Below are 22,202 nucleotides of genomic sequence, written 5' to 3' on the forward strand. Positions count from 1 at the left end.
TTTCTGAAGGAAATTTTAACTGTAATTCAACAAAGCTGCATTCAGTTGATCAAAAAGTATAGTCAGGGCATTACTGATGTAAAAAACAGCACCATCACTATTTTAATTTATTTATTTTTTTCTAATCTAGGCAGCAGCATCACTCCAACACCTTATCCTTGTGTAATCATGCTAAATTGATCATTTGGTACTAGAAAATCACTTGCCATTATATCAAACACAACTGAAAGCTATTTGGTTCATTAAATGAAGATTAATATTGTCTTTGTGTTTGTTTTTGAGTTGCCACAGAATGCAATAGACTGGCATGTCTTAACATTAATATTAGGTCAAAAATTACAAAAAAATGACAATCATTGTTTTGAGGAATGAAGGTGCAATGCTTGAAATTGCCAAAAAACTGAAGATTTCATACAAACTACACTACAGTCTTCAAAGACAAAGGACAACTTGCTCTAACAAGGACAGAAAGAGATGTGGAAGGCCAGATGTACAACTAAACAAGAGGATAAGTACATCAGAGTCTGGAGTGGTGGTGGTGTAGTGGTTTAAACCACATAACTGTTAAACTGTTAATCAGAAGGTCGCTGGTTTGATCCCCACAGCCACCACCATTGTGTCCTTGAGCAAGGCACTTAACTCCAGGTTGCTCCAGGGTGATTGTCCCTGTAATAAGGGCTCTGTAAGTCGCTTTGGATAAAAGCGTCTGCCAAATGTATAAATGTAAATGTCTTTAGATTGAGAAATAGATGAATCACATGTCCTCAGCTGACAGCTTCATTGAATTCTACCCGCTCAACACCAGTTTCATGTACAACAGTAAAAAGAAGACTCAGGGATGCCTTATGGGAAGAATTGCAAAGAAAAAAACACTTTTGAAACAGAAAAACAAAAACATTGGACAATTGATATTTGGAATAGAGTGTTATGGATCTTAACCCCATTGAGTTTTTGTGGGATCAGCTAGACTGTAAGATGCATGAGAAGTGCCCGACAAGACAGACACATCTATGGCGAGTGCTACAGGAAGTGTGGGGTGAAATGTCAGCTGAGTATCTGGACAAACTGTCAGCTGGAATGCCAAGGATCTGCAAAGCTGTCATGTGTATACACACACACACACACACACACACAAACAAATACATTTAAAAATACATGGGTTGTGACTGAGGCATTACACTTGAGAGGACCGTTTTTGTACCTCTAATTAGTAACAACTCCTTCATAACTTGTTAATAAAGAATGCTTATAAGTCGTTTTGGATACATAATTGTACCTAAAGGTAAAGGAAACCTACATAAAATGTTTACCTTTCTTTTTTTCTTTTTAGTCTTCTTTTTTGACAGATTACCTTTTTAGTCAATTTAGCGTTTCTTTATTACTTGAAATTAGAAAGTGTAACATATTATTTTGTGTGTCAGTGTTATAAAAACTCAAGAAACAAGCTCAATAAGAAACAATGTAAACAGTGATTAGGGTCGAGTTGAAGCGTAATCAAGCTATGCGCATGCGCGCTGGATTCAGCACCAAGATGAGCGTGGACAGCGCGCGCCTCTCACTTCAGTTCGCGCGTGTGTGAGGATTCAACCGGTTGCTCTTAATTTCTCACTACACTCGCGTCGCGTGTGGGCTTCGTAACTGCACCGCGTCTAGTGAATCCTTACGGGTAATTAAAACAAGACTGAGAGAAAATTTCCCTTTAATGAAAGGCGCGTTTTGCAGTGGGATGTCGTGCGCGAGATGATGTTTTCTCTGTGAGGGGATTTGCGCTTTAGAAGCTCCTCAACCCAGAAGGATGCTGGTGGGAAATGCCTGTCGACAGAGAGGACGAGATTTGTCAAAAAGCGCTAGAACTCTTGTCGGATCTTTGCTCTAAGGGGGAGGTGCAGAATGAAAACTGTTTGGATTTCATTTATTATTTCCGAGACCTTGCCAGACCGAGGTATCCGGACTCAGGTAGGTGACACTCAGTCACGAAACGGTTAATCGTTGCATGCGCTTTTTCTTCCCCGTGATCATGAACTGAGGTGAAAGGACTTCAGTATCATGCTTTACTTTATTCATAAATGTTTTACTCTGTATGGGGTTCCTTTTCATTTGATTCAGTACTTGTTGCTCGATATTTTCCATCGTGTTCAACCTTCAGGTGCAATCACGCTAAAAGATTCTCGACCGCTTTTTTGTACTAGCCTTATATCTGATAAATAAATAAATAAATATCTGGATTGCAGTGAGGCACTGACAATGGAAATGAATGGGGCCAATTCGTAAATGAATAAATGCTCACTGTTTCAAAAGTATAGCGACAAGATGTAAAACAAATATGTGTAACATGATTTTAGTGTGATAAAATCACTTACTAACCTTTTTTTGTGTGTTTAAAGTTAACGTGTGCGTCAGTAAAAAAAGTTACCCAGATGTCCTCAGGGGACAAAAATGTCAGCGTCAAAAACTGCCATAATAATATTATATTCCACTTTCAATGTGTCAATTTTCAGTTTTCATGACTACCAAATATTCATTCATTTTCAGGATTGTAACCCTTTAAATGCCATTTTGTTTAAATAATGTCACCGTTGTTTTTTACACACACACATCCACACACATTTCTCAATACACACATACAAAACACACTCTGACATCCAACACACTCACACAATTTTAGGTGCATCATTTATTTAATTGGCCTGCAGTGCTCTATAATAAAGCAAACAGAAAATAGGAAAAAAGCATGTATTTGCTCCATAGGCTAAAAATATGAAAATATGGCGCCATCTAGTGGAAAAAAATTTAGTTTTGAAGCCAGGGCTCCAGAATGAAAGCATATTATCATAGAATTCCTGATTTTAGGCTTTAATGGCACTGGGATCAATTATTGCAGTTTTAATGGGTTTCAATGGGGACATTTTTGTCCTGAATGTCCTGAGTGTAACTATTTTGTGTACCCAGTATATTATAGATGTATTATAGGAACTGAGGTTGAAATATAAAAATTCCCCCAAAAATACTCACCTTTGGCAAAATTTATGCCATTGGCATTAACACAGCAAAAATGAACTAAAATACGTGAAAATGAAAAAGACAAAAACTCCCTGAAAGTCGCACAAGGGTTAAAGCCAACATTACAACTTTGCTTCCATGACGATGTAACACCAAACCCTAAAACGACCATAAAATTATGATTTAAACAACTTAACAGCTCAAATAATGGTTGAGTTTTAACAGAAGAAATAATGTAGGTGTTTTATAAAATTGATAAGCTTCACATTTCTGTATTTTCACCCTCCAAAAATTGTCCCCATTTACTTCCACTGTAAGAGCCTCACTGGAACCCAGATTTTTGATTGTATCTGCTAAATGAGTAATAGCTACTAAATTAATAACTATTCTAAAACAGGAAACAAACCAATCTCACTTGGGGAACTAGTAACGTAACACTGCACACTTCAACATGCAGTTTTAGGGGATTATTAAGAGAAGTCAACTGGCAATGTAACGGATCCTTCACAGATCAGAACTGTTCATCAAACCCAGTACAGTTCCCCTCTCATCTTATTTAAATCCACACTCTCTTATGTTATGTCCCTAAGGATTATCTGACCCATTTAATAATCCTAACAGTGTTCACGTTGAATTCTTTCTTTAGATGTTATCTTATCTGAAGTCACAATGACTAGAATAAAAATAGTTGCAATTTTATTATATATGGTATGCTCTTTTCATTTTATAATGCATTTTATAATGCTCACTTTAGCACAACTTTCCATTTTAATATTCAATTATTAAATTAATTCAAAGCACAATATTATACACAATCAATTCCACTGCAAACGGCAACTTTAAGATTGTCAGTACTGAAATATCAATGTTTGGATTCAGAAGCCAAACCACCTGCTGACCAGGATTGCATGAGTCTTTTGGGTAATGCGTTTCATTAATCTTCCATTTGTTAAGGGTTTATAAAGAGTTCTTTAATTACTTATTATTTATTTATAAGTGCATTTTAAATATTTTATAAACAGTTATAGCAGCATGCAAAAAAAGTGACTTTAATACAATACCTGCCAAACAGTGAGCTATGTTATACATGCCTAATAATATTTGTTTAACATTATTAACCTTTGAAAATGTACCTTAACGTAAAGTGGACACGTATGAAGCATTTATAAAAAAAAAAAAAAAATAAGTACATAAAGTTAAGTACGGATTAATTCTCATCAGTGTATATTATATGACATATGCCATAAATGAGCACTAAGAGCTTAACTGTGTTTTTTAGAGGACTTTAGGTAACTAGGACTAGTTAAGTTGGGACAGCACTTGGAGTAGCACCATTCTTTTGTCATCAACATGACAAGAAAAGTGACAACACATGTGAGTCAAGACATTACAAAATGAACTAAAATACGTGAAGAGTGTGAAGCGGCTGGGATGAGGATTAGCACCTCTAAATCTGAGGCCATGGTTCTCAGCAGGAAACCGATGGAGTGCATACTCCAGGTAGGGAAGGAGGTATTGCCCCAAGTGAAGGAGTACCTCGGGGTCTTGTTCACAAGTGAGGGGACAATGGAGCGGGAGGTTGGCCGGAGAATCGGGGCAGCGGGGGCGGTGTTGCACTCGGTCTATCGCACCGTTGTCACGAAAAGAAAGCTGAGCCGGAAGGCAAAGCTCTCGATCTACTAGTCAATTTTTGTTCCTACCCTCACCTATGGTCATGAAGGCTGGGTCATGACTGAAAGAACTAGGTCACGAGTACAAGCGGCCGAAATGGGCTTCCTCAGAAGGGTGGCGGGCTTCTCCCTTAGAGATAGGGTGAGGAGCTCAGTCATCCGTGAGGAGCTCGGAGTAGAGCCGCTGCTCCTTTGCGTCAAAAGGAGTCAGTTGAGGTGGTTTGGGCATCTGGTAAGGATGCCCCCTGGCCGCTTCCCTCGGGAGGTGTTTCAGGCACGTCCAGCTGGGAGGAGGCCTCGGGGAAGACCCAGGATTAGGTGGAGAGATTACATCTCCACACTGGCCTGGGAACGCCTCTGGGTCCCCCAGTCAGAGCTGGTTAATGTGGCTCGGGATAGGGAAGTTTGGGGCCCCCTGCTGGAGCTGCTGCCCCTGCGACCCGACTTCGGATAAGCGGTTAAAGATGGATGGATGGATGAAAAAGACAAAAACGCCCCGAAAGTCACACAAAGGTTAAAGCCAATATTATAACTTTGCTTCCATGACGATGTAACACCAAACCCTAAAACGACCATAAAATTACGATTTAAACAACTTAACAGCTCAATTAATAGATGAGTTTTAACAGAAGAATTAATGTAAGTGCTTTATAAAAATGATAAGCTTCACATTTCTGTATTTTCACCCTCCAAAAATTGTCCCCATTCACTTCCATTGTAAATGAGTAATAGCTACTAAATTAGTAACTATGACAAAACAGGAAACATACCAATCTCACTTGGGGAACTAGTAATGTAGCACTGCACACTTCAACATGCAGTTTTAGGGGATTATTAAGAGACGTCAACTGGCAATGTAACGGATCCTTCACAGATCAGAACTGTTCATTAAACCTAATATTTGTTTAACATTATTAACCTTTGAAAATGTACCTTAACGTAAAGTGGACATGTAAAAATAAAACATTGGAAATCTCAGTACATAAAGTTCAGTATGGATTAATTCTCATCAGTGTATATTATATGATATATGCTGTTAATGAGCATTAAGAGTTGAACTGTGTTTTTTAGAGGACTTTAGGTAACTAGGACTAGTTAAGTTGGGACAGCACTTGGAGTAGCACCATTCTTTTGTCATCAACATGACAAGAAAAGTGACAACACATGTGAGTCAAGACATTACAGGAATGAATAGAAACACAAAGTGGACTGTAGCAAAATGGCATTATCCTTCCTTTTAATCTAGTTAATAATATTTTTTTCTGCATTGTGACATAAATCACAATGTTTTTTATTAATATAACAAATAAGTGAATTTATTAAGCATTTATTACATGAAGTTAAAATGATTGTTATTTGGCAAGTTAATGTTACCCTTTTAATTCATTGTTATAACTGCGTATTTATGATTTATACGGCATTTTTAAATCTACCCCCCACTAGTGACATTTTATGATGATATATTAAAACATTTCTCTTTAAGTCTAACACATGAGACGACTACACTATTATTGGTAGAATTAAGCATGATCAAATTATTTAATAAGATGTAGAGTATTTTAAGATGTATAACATAATATACATTCACCAAGTACTTTATTAGGTACACCTACTTATTTTTGTGATTATCTAATCAGCCAATCGGGTGGCAGCAGTGCAGTGCATAAAATAATGCGGATACGGGTCAGCAGCTTCAGTTAACCCTCTGGGGTCTGAGGGTGTTTTGGGCCCTGGAGAAGTTTTGACATGCCTTGACATTTGTGCTTTTTTCAGTTGCTTAAAAACATATTAATGGCTAAAGTCTGATAACACTGTATTCAGCACAAACTGGGCTACAATAATATGTGAGCAACATGTATGTACAGGTTTGTATTTTTGAGAAATTATGTTTATGCATGGTTTTTGAAAAAACGAAAATTTTAAGTCACTGAAATAAGGCCATATAACACATACTAAATATACTAAACATTTGACTTTTGAGAACTGGATCTTGTAGCCTAGAGTTTTGCTACAAAATGATGTGAAAATCATCCTGATCACTCATTCATACAAAACAATATAGTCATTTAACTTTTGTGTGACAATTTTAGAGCTGAATGGTAATATGCGAGGAGGCGTGAACGATCATGAATATTGATGAGATTCACACCTGAGGACACAAAGACCACTCCTCTGGGCCTATCAATGAGGAATGTGACAGAGAGAGAATGAATGTGAGGAGACTTAACCTGTTAACCTGCACCCCCACTCAGGGGCTCACAGCTGAAAATGACATACCTGAATTAAAATAAATATAGCTCCTGAGAACAGTGTACCACAGGCACAATTAAGGTCTCTTTGGAAAGAAGACACTTGGCACTCTACTAACAACAAATCAGAGTTGATAATGCTCAAACAAATAAAAAGTTATAAAAGTTGAAGTGCCTCATAAATAATGTGAACTTCAAAAAATGTTTTATTATTTCATGTACAACTATATAAAAATAGACCTGGAGGAATCCAATTATGTAAAGGATTGAAAGCCACAAGTCTCATCAGTTTATATTTCAAATTTGAGGAAGATATAATGAAAAATGGGGTTCCTGCAAGCTTTTTTCCAAGACTATGTCGGTTCCCTTTCTACCTCCCCTGCCTGAGGCACATCCCCAGAAATGACATCCCCAAACTAAAATAATTGTAGTTACTGAACAATTTGCTCTACATGCACAATTTAGACATATTTAAAAAGAAGACACTTTGGAGTTTATTACCCAAATGTAAAAGTTGAAAAAACTTACACAGACAATAATTTATAGAATTTAAAGTGTCTTGAAGATAATTTGTACTGCAAGTAACATTTCATTATTTTATGGAAAAATCAATGAAAACAAACCTGGATGAATCCAGTTAGGCAATTGATTGAAAGCCACAAGTCTCATCAGTTTATATTTCACATTTGAGGAAGATATTATGAAAAATGAGATTTCTGCAATATTTTTTCCAAGACTATGTCCAGGTACCAAGAAGCCTCCTTGGATACCTCAAAAAGCAACCTAATGATCAAATGTTATGAAGGGTACTGCAAGCTATTTTAGTCATATACACTATTCATACCGATAGTCGCCCATTCAACATTCAATTGCTGGTGATGGCCAGTGATACAGACAGCATTCATATGGATGGCAGACATAGAACCAACAAACAATCACACTGATGGCCAGCCATCAGACAAGCCATTGTTTTATATTTGGTCTTTTCAGACCACAATGCATTTACCATATAAATCAAATGGGAAAAACACAACACACACACACACACTCTCTCTCTCTCTCACACACACACACACACATTATAATGTGTGCATGTTACATAACAACTCACCGATGTAAAATTGGACCATCTTTTCCGTCCTCAATTATATCACCGTCGTCGCTGTATTCACTCCTCAATTTCGTCATTGCTGCTTCGAGTGATCTCAAATAAAACATCTTCAGCAGAAAAAACTTCTTTTGACGATCCATTTGATGAGATAATCCGTCCAGTAAGTAAGACGCGAAAACAGATGTTGACTGGGGAACCGTCTTTTTACTATGGCTTGTTTGTTGTCAAATGGCGGGGTGTGGTCACAGCCTAATTCGCAGGTTAGAGTGGCTGATTCAAATAAATAAAAAAACATCTTGTTCGCGAGGAATTTAAACTTCCCGGATATCGTTGGAATCGTGCACTGCTTGGCTACATTTTCTATCAGTCATATCATTTCAATTCTTTCATTGGCTTTCGTTGTAAAGACAAAACAATAGGATCAGCATATCATGGCGTCAAAAAACTGACCGCAGTGTTTGGATATTTCGACCTATATATTGCCTATCTTTGTATTTGTGTGTGTGTGTGCGGTCTTAATTTGTTCATTACACTCTAAGCAACACACCCATATAACGTTCGGCAACCGGGAGTCTGTTTTTATGCATAATTTTATTGCATAACCGACAAGTATGATACTTCACCCTGAAGAAACTTCGATGTAAACAAAGGAATAACCATCAATGTTACAACGTTAATGTTTCTTTGGACTAAAAATGCTCTATGGGATGTTATTCAGTGGACCCTCACCTTTCCATCCAATCTGGAACTTTTAGCAGTGGATGCGTGTGTGGCTCGTTATTACGACACTACTGGTAAGTACTCCGTTTTTGGTTACGTTTGTTTGATCTGTATTGCTTACATAAATGCAAGAAATACATTCGTTATAAGCTTTTCATCGAAAAACAGAGCTCTATCATCGATGCTTGAGGCTTACACCTTTAAAATGATATATAGTTTGCCAAGATTAATGATGTTCTTTCAGGTTAAATCTATTCATAAACATTAAACTGGGGGGCTCTTCGGTGCGACTGCGCACTGGTGCAGGTTAACAGGTTAATGATCAAAATCAAGTTTTAAGTTAAAAGTAATCTGACTATACATTGTCTTTACATAAAGACTTTACTTAATTTTAGACCTACACTACCATTAAAAGAAGTCTCTTCTGCTCACCAAGACTGCATTTATTTGATCCAAAATACATATGATAATATGCTGATTTTCTAATATGGGCATATTTAAAGTGCATTTTAACCTGAACAGATATTTGCAAGCACAAGCTTTGTTGATGATAACGAGTCAGCATAAACACATTAAAATATAATCTAACATTCATATTATTTTTATATCATATTACATATCATATTTATATCATACAGCATACAATGTGAATAACAACATTTACATGTAACTAAAACTTGCGTATTAGGACATGTCAATACTTTGAATGTCAAATGTCAAACTTTGAATCCTGTCTGGAAACAGTCCCACTAGTAAAATATGTACATGTTTATATAAAATAGCATGTCAGCTAATGAAACGACTTACTCGTTTGAAATTGTATCCTCTGCTGGAACAAATCTCTCTTCAAAATACAAATGTCCACCTCTTCGTCTGAGAAAAATGTTAACTCTTCCTTAATAGCCAAGAGTTTGATCGCCTGTGTATCGTTACAAGCAAGCAGAAAAGTTTAGTTGTGTTTGTTTACATCAAATCTACTGAGTCGGAGCGTGTACTTTTCCTTGATCGCCTCAGCACATTAAGCGTATGAATGGCGCTCTGCTGGTGGGTGGGATCACATTACAGATAATGAGATGGACCGGTAAAAACTGTACATCAGCTTTGTTTCAAACAGATTGCATTGCAGGAGAATATTTGTTTTAAATTTGAATTGTTTTATTTAAAAGTAGACATTTTAAGCTTTCTTTAGACATATGTTTCATGTTTGTGTGAGAAGAATTCGTGGAGTTTAAGTTAATTTTAGTGGCGTGTTTCTGAAATATGATCGTGAACACAGAGACTGCTGAAAGCTTACCCTTTTTATTTTATTTATTTAAAAAAAACACAAGGTTTTGATGTTAATATGAGTGTACACAAAAAAGAAGACCCTCTATAGTTTATAATCATGTATTGATTGTATTTATATGACCATAAATGACGGAGTATTTTAAGTCTATGTTACTGCTATGTGAAAAAAAAACAGCAAAACGCGCCGGCGCGTTTGCCGACCCCAGAGGGTTAATGTTCACATCAACCATCAGAAAGGAGAAAAAAATGTGATCTCAGTGATTTGGACGATGGCATGATTGTTGGTGCCAGACAGGCTGGTTTGAGTATTTCTGTAACTGCTGATCTCCTGGGATTTTCACTCACAACAGTCTCTAGAATTTACTCCGAATGGTGCCAAAAACAAAAAACATCCAGTGAGCAGCAGTTCTGTGGATGGAAATGCCTTGTTGATGAGAGAGGTCAAAAGAGAATGGCCAGAGTAATTCAAACTGACAGAAAGGCAACGGTAACTCAGGTAACTGCTCTCGATTTCTGCTGATGCACACAGATGGTAGCGTCAGAATTTGGCACCAACAGCATGAATCCATGGACCCAACCTGCCTTGTGTCAACAGTCCAGGCTGGTGGCATTGATGTAATAGTGTGGGGAATGTTTTCTTGGCACACTTTGGGCCTGTTAATACCAATCAATATTTGCTTGAATGCCACATCCTATTTGAATATTGTTTCTGACTGTGTGCTTACCTTCATGACCACCATTTACACATCTTCTAATGGCTATTTATGTCACAAAGCAAAATTTGTCTCAAACCAGTTTCATGAACATGACAATGAGTTCACTGTTCTTCAGTGGCCTTCCACTCACCAGATCTGAATCCAATAGTACACCTTTGGGATCTGGTAGAATGGGACATTCACAGCATGAATGTGGAGCTGACAAATCTGCAGAAATTGTGTTATGCAATCATGTCAATGTGGACATGAATCTCAAAGAGATGTTTCCAACATGTTGTGGAATCCATGCCACAAAGAATTGAGGCTGTTTTGAGAGTAGGGAGGCCCTACCCAGTATTAGTATAGTGTCCTAATAAAGTTCTCAGTGTGTGTGTGTGTATATATATATATATATACTTTATATACATACATCTTCTTACATGCATTGCTGCACAGGAAGCTATTGGAAACCACAGATTAATCTGCAAACTCCTCCCCTGACAACACACACCTTGTACTCAAGATTTATAGAAGCTACTGTATATCTCTGACTCTCTCTCTGACACACACTCTGACATTATGTGGCTCTGTTACGTCCCTGTAAAAGGGGTAATAGAAATTATAACACGGACACGATGTAGCTTCAGTCAAGTCCAATGTTGTAATGCATTTACCATGAACAGCATACTAACATGTTTACACAGTATCACAATTAAAACATGTAATTTTCCCTTTTCACAACATAATAATGTCATTCTAAGAAACCACACAATTAGGAAAAATATCAGCTGGTCAGTTATAACTCCCTATTACTAAAATACCTGAGTTACCCTTTAAAGTGAGTACATATATCAAAATATGTTTACAGCATCTTAAAACAGCATTGGCAAATAACCTTGAAACAGTACTTTTAATAAACAGATTATTTAAACAAAATAGATTTAACTTACCCTGAAAAGTGTATTGAAATATAAACAGCACAATAGAAAAATATTCAGTAATGCTAAATACTGCTGTTTTATGGTTATTATTAATTCAGAATACACTTAACATTTTAACTCCAGTAGTAGTGTTGCACTTAAACATAAAAAGTATCTTGCCTCTTTACATTAAACACTCATTTTTCTTAAACTTTAACACTAGCACTTTTACCTTATCCTTATGATATAAAACGAATACACACAGAAATTGGCGGCGCCGGCGGTGTTACATTACCACCACGCTTTAACCTCGGTCCACATGACAAAGCTAGGATACAGGCTACACTGGAGCAATACTTCACGTTTAGCCTGCTAAATGCACATACCTAAATTACTACAATCATTAACATTTACTCCTCACATGTTCCTTACAGTATAAAACACATATATAAATCGTTTGAACATAATACAACCCTCGTTTTTACCTGTAAAAGGGGTAATAGAAATTATAACACGGACACGATGTAGCTTCAGTCAAGTCCAATGTTGTAATGGACGAACGTAAGCTACGCGTTCCGTACACAGGTTGAACGAGGCATTAGCAATCGCACACAGATCCTCCAATCACAAACTGGTACTTAAACTTACGGCAAAAGAAAGTTAAACTTATATAAACAAGCAAACACTGCATATTGTAATTTAAAGTGCATTTCACCAAAATGTTATAGAGGTTAAATAAGACAGCATTTTAAACACAGATCGTCTTTTTATCCTATTAATTGTATTTCAAAAGAATTGAATGATCAGTTTCTTAACCAAACATAAAGCATTTTAACTTAACAGTTTTTACTTTACCCTTTTTATGGACAATTTTAAGTATCTTTTAACTTAAATCAACCCATTCAATGTATCAGCATTACATCATTTTTATCATCCTTACATACTCCCCTTCAACACAGATGTCGTCCCCGACATCCCAACCAACAGATGGGTAATAATGAATGCAGGTAAACAGTACATATGATGTCACCAGATCACCTTTGCCACAGTTCGTATACAAGCACTCAGCTTATTCAAAAGTCCAGGAGTGTGTGTAGTGTATATGTTAGCACTCCACTTGTCCATCAGTCCATCACTGAGTGAAAAATGAATGTGTGTGCATGTGTATTGTTAACACTCAGTCCGTTCAACAGTCCATCCATGAGTGTATGATGTATGTGCAAATGGATAAGTGTTAACACTCAGTACGTTCAACAGTCCATCAATGAGTGTATAATGAGTGAGTGTGAGTGTGTTTTCAACATTCAGTACCCTGGTACAACAACAGGCTGGTAGTCAAAGTGCTGTACTGGAGTCATCCATGCACTTGCCGCTTGCATGGCTCTATAAGGGACTGTTGGGTACCACTGCATGGTGTTACTTGTGAGTCCAGTGCTGTAACAACCAGGATTCCCCAACTGGTCATATGTGAAGACTCTTGGAGGTCGTCTCTCCCTTACAGGTCGCTGGTATCGCTGTTCATGTCCACAGTGGGTTCCACTCTGAACAGGTGACTGCACTGCGGACGTTCTCTCCTCCAGAGCAGTGTCCTCTTGAGCAATAATCTCTTGTTGTCCTGATGTGTCCCTCTCTGTCAGTGTATCTCCACTATTCTGCTTCAGCTGGCAAATGTCCTGTTGCTGAGGCTCAGCATCTGGTGAAAGGTGTTCAGCTTGTGTGTGTATAGGTATGTATACTTCAGGCTGTATCACAGGGAGAGGCTGATCCCTGGGCGGATAGTATCCATAGTCATCTTCATCACTATCCTCAATGTCTGCCTCTTGGTGTTGTTGCTCCCTTCCTTTACGGGACCATGCTGCGATTTGTTTTTTTTCTTTAGCTGGTTTCAATTGTATTTCCAGTGGCAAATGGTCACATGGCAACAGCAGGTTACGATGCAGTATCCTCCGTCCTCTCGCTTTGCCTTGTTCTGGTATTACTTCATATATGGGCATGTCTTTTCCCACCTGATGGATAACTTTGTGAATGCACTCTTCCCAGTGTTTTCGGAGCTTCCCTGTTCCGCCCCTGGGTGTCAAATTCCTGACGAGAACCCGGTCACCCTCGTGCAATACAGAACTCCTCACTTTGCTGTCATAATTTCTCTTACTCTTATCAGCACATTTTTTGCGTTTGCCGTTGTGATCTCATATGCCTCTTGCATCTGTTCTTTCCACCTTCTCATATACTCCTGATGATCAGCAGTTTTTGTCTCTGGTGTCAAGCCAAATAATAAGTCCACAGGTAATCTCGGTGATCTTCCAAACAGGAGGTAGAAGGGGGAGAAACCTGTGACTTCACATCGAGTGCTGTTGTATGCGTAGATAAGCTTGGGCAACGACTCTCTCCAATCTGACTTCTGCTTCTCTGTGAGCATTCTCAGCATTTGCAATAGTGTTCTGTTTAGGCGCTCCACCTGCCCGTTACCTTGTGGGTGGTACGGTGTGGTTCTTGAGCCCATCACTCCACAGTTCTTCTTCAGCTGTGCAAACAACTGGTTTTCGAATTCCCCTCCCTGATCATGATGAATCCTCAGGGGGAACCCAAACTTCAGCGCATAATCATTAAAGATCTTATCAGCTACACTTTTGGCAGATTTCGTGGTGGGGTAGGCTTGTGCAAAGCGTGTGTAATGATCTACGATTACCAATATGTATTCATATCCACCTTTACACTTGTCCAGATGCAAAAAGTCAATGGATACGAGCTCGAATGGCTGAGAGGTGACAATCGGTGTGAGTGGAGCTTTTGTTTCTCGACAGGGTTTTTTCTGTTTAAGGCAGGTACAGGTTTGAGTGACATAGTGTTCAATCTCTCTCTGCATGTGTGGCCAGAAGAAGCGATCCCGAACAAGTGATGTTGTGCGTTCCACACCTTGGTGTCCCATGTCATTGTGGAGCTGTCTCAAAACTGTTGACTTGTATATTTCAGGGAGAACAAGTTGTGTCCTGGTTGCAGTCTTTCTGTGAAGTATCCCATCTCCATCAAAGCTGAGTTTCTCCCAGTCACGGAGGAGACACCTGCTCTGTGCACCGAATGATTTTAACTGCTGTCCTACAGGTCTCGCATTTGACTGTTTACAGGCGATGATGGGGCCAATATCTTGATCATCTTTTTGAGCTTGACAGAGAGCTGCTCTTGAAAGGGGCATAGGCATATCCTCATCCGTTTCTGCACACCCAGTAGCCATAATGGACCACACAGTATGTGAAACATTCATTTCCACAGCTTGTACTGTAGTTTGCACAGAAGGGGAGGACATTTCCTCTGAACATTCTTCAATCATCGTCTCTATGTCACAGGGCATTCTTGAAAGACCATCGGCATCACAGTTCTCTCTGCCCGGGCGATATTTTATTGTCAGGTCGAAGTCTGCTAATTCGGCAACCCACCTATGTCCTGTTGCGTTCAGTTTGGCCGTCGATAGCACGTAGGTTAGTGGATTGTTGTCCGTATACACAATGCAAGATGAGCTGATTAGGTGGTCTCGAAAGCGCTCTGTAACGGCCCACTTTAAAGCCAGAAATTCAAGTTTCCCTGAATGCAGATGGTAGTTTTTTTCTGCTTTGGTCAGTGTGCGAGATGCATAGGCTATTACACGAAGCTTCCCCTCCTGCTCTTGATATAGCACTGCACCCAGGCCTTGCTGTGAAGCGTCTGTGTGTAGGATGAACGATTTGTTGAAATCTGGGAATCCAAGTATCGGCGGCTCAACCAGACAATCAATCAATCTCTCCAATATGTGTTGATGCTTTTCAGTCCATGTGATTGGCTTGTGTGACGGTGTCCCTTTATGCTTTCCTTTCACTCTTTTTGTCCTTACGTTACGGTCCTTCTGCTTATCTGGGACAGGGTCTAATTCCATTAGGGCATAAAGAGGGTTGGCAATGCGGGAGAAGTCCCTAATATACTGTCGGTAATAGCTCAGTAGCCCCATGACTGCTCTCAATTCTCCCACAGTCCGTGGCCTCTTCTCCTTTAAAGCTCTAACAGCTGCAGTATCAGCTGGATCCATCTTACTGCCCTCAGCAGACACGATGCGCCCTAAATAGCGGACCTCACGCTTGAACACTTCACACTTACTTGGCTTCAACTTTATCCCATGCTGCTGTAGCCGCTGTAGCACTGTCCTCACATTCTCAACATGATCCTCGAAAGTTCTACTGAAGACCAGGGTGTCGTCTAAATATGGGATACAGATCTCATCCCTCAGCCCCTCCAAGCATTCTTCCATACAGCGCTGAAAGGCGGCTGGAGCGTTCATCAGGCCAAAGGGGATTCTGATCCACTCATAGAGACCCCATGGTGTGACGAAAGCGGTCATGGGTCTGCTCTCCTTCGCCATAAAGCCCTGATGGTACGCTTTCCCTTGATCCAAAAGAGAGAACCACGAGTTTCCTCCTAGGCCATCCATTATCTCTTGCACTCTGGGGATAGGCTGGCGGTCAGGGAGGGTCTTTCTGTTCACTTCACGAAAATCTACACACAGTCGGAGACTACCATCTTTTTTTCGAACGCACACGACTGGTGATGCGTACGGTGAGATAGACTTCTCCACCCAACCCTGAGCGATGAGGTCATTCAAATAGTCCTTCATTTCCCGGTAAAGTGGCTTAGGTACAGAGAGGTATGCTTTTGCTACAGGCTCTGTGTCTTTCAGGGAGATGCTGAGTTGAAGTTTTTCTATACAACCGATATCATCATCAGTTCTTGAAAAGGAGACACACTCCTCTCGTAACATCTTATGAACTACCTCTCGTTCTGGCTCACTGAGGTGGCCCAGATCCACAGGTGGATCCCAAACATTGCCTGTAGTCTGGTCCTTTTCAGCTCTGATGTGATTTGTTGTAGCTGAAGGTGGAGGGCAGGACCCCTCTAGTATGGAAGCGGGGTAGACTGCTTGGACCTGCTGGACAGTCCCCATTACAGTTTTCCCTGATAACACTATGTCATGCTCTGTAATATTCTGCACACTTACAGTAATAGAGGGTTTTCTGCTGCCCTTATTTACTTTTACGATCATATCACATAGTTCGAGTCCCTCTGTCCAGCGGGGGTTCACATCCGGCTCGAAGAGAAGTGTGTTGTCTTCATGTGGGGAATCCATATTTACATGACACTCAACTCTGACTGATGTGCGTTTTGGTATGTTAATCCTCTCCCTTTTTGTCTTGACTATATACTCATCCACTGGTGTGGTGCTAACTTGCTCTACAACAGCAGTTACCTGCTCTACAAAAGCCGCTGCTTGGCCTGGAAATGCTGCCCTTACTGTTCTACTTAACCCTTCCCTGTCAGTAGTGTTTGACTGTTTCAGTTCACTGTCTATAATAATCCTAATCACATTAGACCCAATGATAGGTTGGACAAGCTTACCACCCTTCATTACAAGTGTGGGGACAATAACTTCTGTGTTGGATGCAGCCCCTGAAGCTAATCTAAAAGTTACCTCGACCCAACCTGTGTATGGCATGCTCTCCCCATTTGCTGCCTGTATGTCAAAAGTCTGTGTTATATCCAGAATTTCTGTTATGTCTCTTAGTCTTGCGTCTGGCAGGTGTGCTTCTTTCCATAGCTCATCAATTATGGTCACTTGGGAGCCTGAGTCCCACAAAGCCTGAACACTTTGGCCTTGGATGAAGCAATCAACCATGTGCTTTTCCCCTACCAATGGCGCCTTTTTAGCCCTTTTGTCCCTCTTTGGAATGGTGTTTGTAGTCATACATGAGAGTGCTTGACATTCTCTTTTGTGTACTGCCCAATTATCAACTTGACATGGCCAAGAACAGTAAAGCATTGTCTTACAGGATGCACATTGCTTCAGGATTAGTCCTTTTCCCCTCTGTCCACAATGCGCACATTGCTGGGACATTGCTGCGTTACTAGTCACTCCCTGTCCCGTGCGAGTGACCTTCCTCCGTTTAAAGACTCACCTCCAAACTGCCTCTGTCCTCTTGCTCGACAACCAGCCAGAAAGTGCTCGCTACTGCCACACCTATAACAGTGTGTGCAATAATCTTCAGCTCCACTCTGTTGACAACCAAAACATTTTCTCCTTTGGCCACGATTTGAGGGGGGGAAGCTGTGCTGTGGGGCAAACCTTTGCTGATACTGAGCAGTACCTCTGTTTCTGGGGCCTACAGTAAACCAGTATCCCTGTGCCGGATCCTGCACCTGCTGACCCGAGAATTGCAGTCCTGATGCACCATCAGCCCCCCCTGTTGGCAGTGGCAGTCTAGGCATATGCTGGGGCTGTTGCATGGACTCTCTAATGTGAGACACTTCAGCTTTAAGATCTTTCAACAGAGCCATCTCAGATTTAATTTCCTCAAGCTGGGAAAGAACAACTGGGGAAGCTTTAGACTTTTGTTGAGTTGGTGGGTTTTCATTCTTTTCAACAGGAGCATCACTGGACTGGGCTGAATGGATGGTAACAGGTCTTTGTTGGCCTGACAATTTTTTCTTATTCTGCCTCTCGGTCTCATAAGCACATGCTGTATTCAATCGCTCAAGCAGCAGTTCATCAGAGATGTCAGTTTGCTCCAAATAAGGCTGAAGATCCCGCCTGATGTTGTCATTCTGCAGGCCAGTTAACACAGTGTGAAGAAACATCTTCTGCACTAACCCAGGGTCATATTGAAGACCTGACTCAGATTCCTGCGAAGCGAACAAAATCTTTTGTCTCAGGTCGAAAGTGCGAATAAGAAAATTCTGTGGAGTTTCTTTGATGCCCTGCACCTCTGAGGTCAACTGCTTATAAAGCTCAGTTGCACTTTTCTCTTGATAATGACATCTGAGTATTCGCCTCAGAGTGGGTAAGGTCAAGTTGGTTTTGCCCTCTAAATAACTGCGGAGTTGCATGCCTGGGGATATCGCTCTTATCACTGCATCTACTATCTCCAGTTCAGGAAACCCCTTGCTTAAGCCATGTTCAATTTGACGTGCTAAGCTTGAAAAAGTCAGCTTGTCTTTCTGACCGGGCTCACCGATTTGGCCAGCTATCTTAAAGTCCTTGTGCCATAGGTTAGGTGCAGGACTGTGGACTACACTCTGTGGTGACTGTCTGGTGGGGGTGATGCTTTTAATTCCTCTTGTCTCTGGCGTATTATTCTCATTCTGTTTCTGTGCGCTTGCTAACTGAAGCTGCAAGGCCTCAATTCCCTCAAGTATTTTTTTCTCCTCCCTGTCCTGTTGCTTGCCTACTTGTTTTGATGTGCCATCTTTACCAGCTAACTGGAGCTCAGACATTTTGTCTTGAAGATGGAGTAAGTCAGCCATACCTTTATCCTCAAGCTCTTCTAGCTCTTCTCTCTGTATGTGGTTTGAAATAAGTGTGATGAGAGCAGTTCGGCCCTTGTTGGTAACATGTTCAAACTCTGCTCCTGTGATGATTAGATAGTCACACAGCTCCACCAAACTTTCTCGGGGCAACAGACACAACGCCCCTATCACTTCAAGCTGCAACTCCTCTAACTCTGTCGACTCCATATTTCCAGCTGAGTGCGTGTGCTAGCAGTGAAGTGGTACCTTTCAATCTTTGGGTAGTAGTAGCAGCCCTCCTGGTATGCAGAAATACCTCAGATCACATGCATGCTGCCCAAGTCGATTGGAATCCCACTGTCGCTGATTCGCCACCTGTTTCTGATGTTCTGGGTTGTTTAAAAGGGATGTGTGACGGCTGGGGACATCTCTGGTAGACGCTGAACCATGCTGCACACTATCCCAGCGGTGCCTCCAAATGTTACGTCCCTGTAAAAGGGGTAATAGAAATTATAACACGGACACGTTGTAGCTTCAGTCAAGTCCAATGTTGTAATGCATTTACCATGAACAGCATACTAACATGTTTACACAGTATCACAATTAAAACATGTAATTTTCCCTTTTCACAACATAATAATGTCATTCTAAGAAACCACACAATTAGGAAAAATATCAGCTGGTCAGTTATAACTCCCTATTACTAAAATACCTGAGTTACCCTTTAAAGTGAATACATATATCAAAATATGTTTACAGCATCTTAAAACAGCATTGGCAAATAACCTTGAAACAGTACTTTTAATAAACAGATTATTTAAACAAAATAGATTTAACTTACCCTGAAAAGTGTATTGAAAAATAAACAGCACAATAGAAAAATATTCAGTAATGCTAAATACTGCTGTTTTATGGTTATTATTAATTCAGAATACACTTAACATTTTAACTCCAGTAGTAGTGTTGCACTTAAACATAAAAAGTATCTTGCCTCTTTACATTAAACACTCATTTTTCTTAAACTTTAACACTAGCACTTTTACCTTATCCTTATGATATAAAACGAATACACACAGAAATTGGCGGCGCCGGCGGTGTTACATTACCACCACGCTTTAACCTCGGTCCACATGACAAAGCTTTACAGGCTACACTGGAGCAATACTTCACGTTTAGCCTGCTAAATGCACATACCTAAATTACTACAATCATTAACATTTACTCCTCACATGTTCCTTACAGTATTAAACACATATATAAATCGTTTGAACATAATACAACCCTCGTTTTTACCTGTAAAAGGGGTAATAGAAATTATAACACGGACACGATGTAGCTTCAGTCAAGTCCAATGTTGTAATGGACGAACGTAAGCTACGCGTTCCGTACACAGGTTGAACGAGGCATTAGCAATCGCACACAGATCCTCCAATCACAAACTGGTACTTAAACTTACGGCAAAAGAAAGTTAAACTTATATAAACAAGCAAACACTGCATATTGTAATTTAAAGTGCATTTCACCAAAATGTTATAGAGGTTAAATAAGACAGCATTTTAAACACAGATCGTCTTTTTATCCTATTAATTGTATTTCAAAAGAATTGAATGATCAGTTTCTTAACCAAACATAAAGCATTTTAACTTAACAGTTTTTACTTTACCCTTTTTATGGACAATTTTAAGTATCTTCTAACTTAAATCAACCCATTCAATGTATCAGCATTACATCATTTTTATCATCCTTACAGCTCCACTGACAACTGTTCAGTGTTGGTATTGTCAGTTCATTTAGAGTCAATAGCCTGCTCTCTCTTTTCAAATTCCACTGCCATGCTGCATGAAAAGGCTTCTGCTGAAGTATGTCATTTTATACTGTGTGTGTGAAAAATCACAGAACATAGAAGGTGAATGCACACACAGAAGCATAACCATGTCTCTGAACTATTGTGTGTTTTTGAATGATTTTATTTTCAAAATGGAACTACTGTGGAAGAGGTCAGTTAATATTTAAACAAACAAACGTTCTAAACCATTCATCTTTTTTGGTAATGCCATCACAAATTTATATGGATTTACAAAAAATATGGATTTGAACAAACACCTAACCCTTAATATATTATATATATTCTATGCATTACTTTAGTGCATACCTCATAAATAAATTCTGCATCTGCTCCCTGCTGGTCAAAAGAAATGCAATAATTTACCACAGACTTACATTGAAAGAGGGACCCTAGCTGCATCTAAACCTAACCACTTATCAACAATGAAATGCATATAAAAGGAGTCACAATTATTTTATTTCCACTATAATATAGATATTTTTGAGCACCTAAAACTACCTCAACATCTAAACCTAACCAATATTATAACAACAATATAACCAAACAACAATTTAAAACACATACAATTACAGGTACAACAATTTATTCCAAAAGATTAAAAAAGCTCTATAAATGTTTTCCAGAAGACTCATGCTCAGTGGCGGTTTTAGCTTGTATGGCGCCCTGGGTGAACCCCCTAACTTTACTCAGAAATGGTTCAAAAAAATTATATTACACTGAAATCATGTTCACACACATATTGTATATGTCTTGTGGCTATACTTTTGAAACAGTGAGTATATTAACATTTACGTATAGACCCCATTCACTTTGTTTAAATAAATGCATTAGTCAAAATTTATTTTTGTGGTAATCAACATAATGCCACAAATGCTTTGACCAGAGATTGAATTGGAGACAGAATATTTTAAGAGTTTTCATAACTAATGCTAATTTGTGGTATAAATATTTAAATAATATCAGTATTTAGCCCCTGTAATGGACAGTTCTCATTCATAACCGCAACTGTGCAGCACACATCTGAGATTGAATAAGCAAATGGACACATTTTGACCAGTCTTGCACTGTTATGTTTTTTTTTTTTTACTCTGTGGGAGATCAGGGTATCCAGACCAAGTGTGTAAACTATAATTAAATAATCAGCAGCATAAAGCCAGATAGAAAAGAAAATAGGCAAAACAGTCATTACTTGGCGTCTTACTGTGCTGGAATTGTTGCCTTCATGTAAGTGCCATGGTAACTGGCATTGTTCATGCTTTTGGAGGTCAGACAAACAAACGCTTTTTTGAGAATAGACTTGATTACACAAGGTAGTTCTTCAATGATTTTGCAATCATTCAGTATTTTCAGAGATTTTCTTTTCACCCTTATGGAAATTAAAGCACTCAATATCCATATTTGAAAT

General features: G+C 39.3%; 1 protein-coding gene across 1 annotated transcript in view; it reads left to right on the forward strand.

The window, feature by feature from the left end:
- Window positions 1-1,584: 1,584 nt before the first annotated feature.
- Window positions 1,585-22,202, forward strand: part of LOC127623179 (synaptotagmin-9-like) — a 106,775-nt gene continuing 86,157 nt past the window's right edge. The window contains exon 1 of the mRNA XM_052097494.1: window positions 1,585-1,956. Within this exon, the coding sequence (XP_051953454.1) occupies window positions 1,809-1,956 (148 nt within the window). The 5' untranslated portion in view covers window positions 1,585-1,808. The remainder of the gene's footprint in view (window positions 1,957-22,202) is intronic.

Source organism: Xyrauchen texanus, chromosome 29 (assembly GCF_025860055.1).
Source record: "Xyrauchen texanus isolate HMW12.3.18 chromosome 29, RBS_HiC_50CHRs, whole genome shotgun sequence".
In the NCBI taxonomy this organism is placed as follows: domain Eukaryota; kingdom Metazoa; phylum Chordata; class Actinopteri; order Cypriniformes; family Catostomidae; genus Xyrauchen; species Xyrauchen texanus.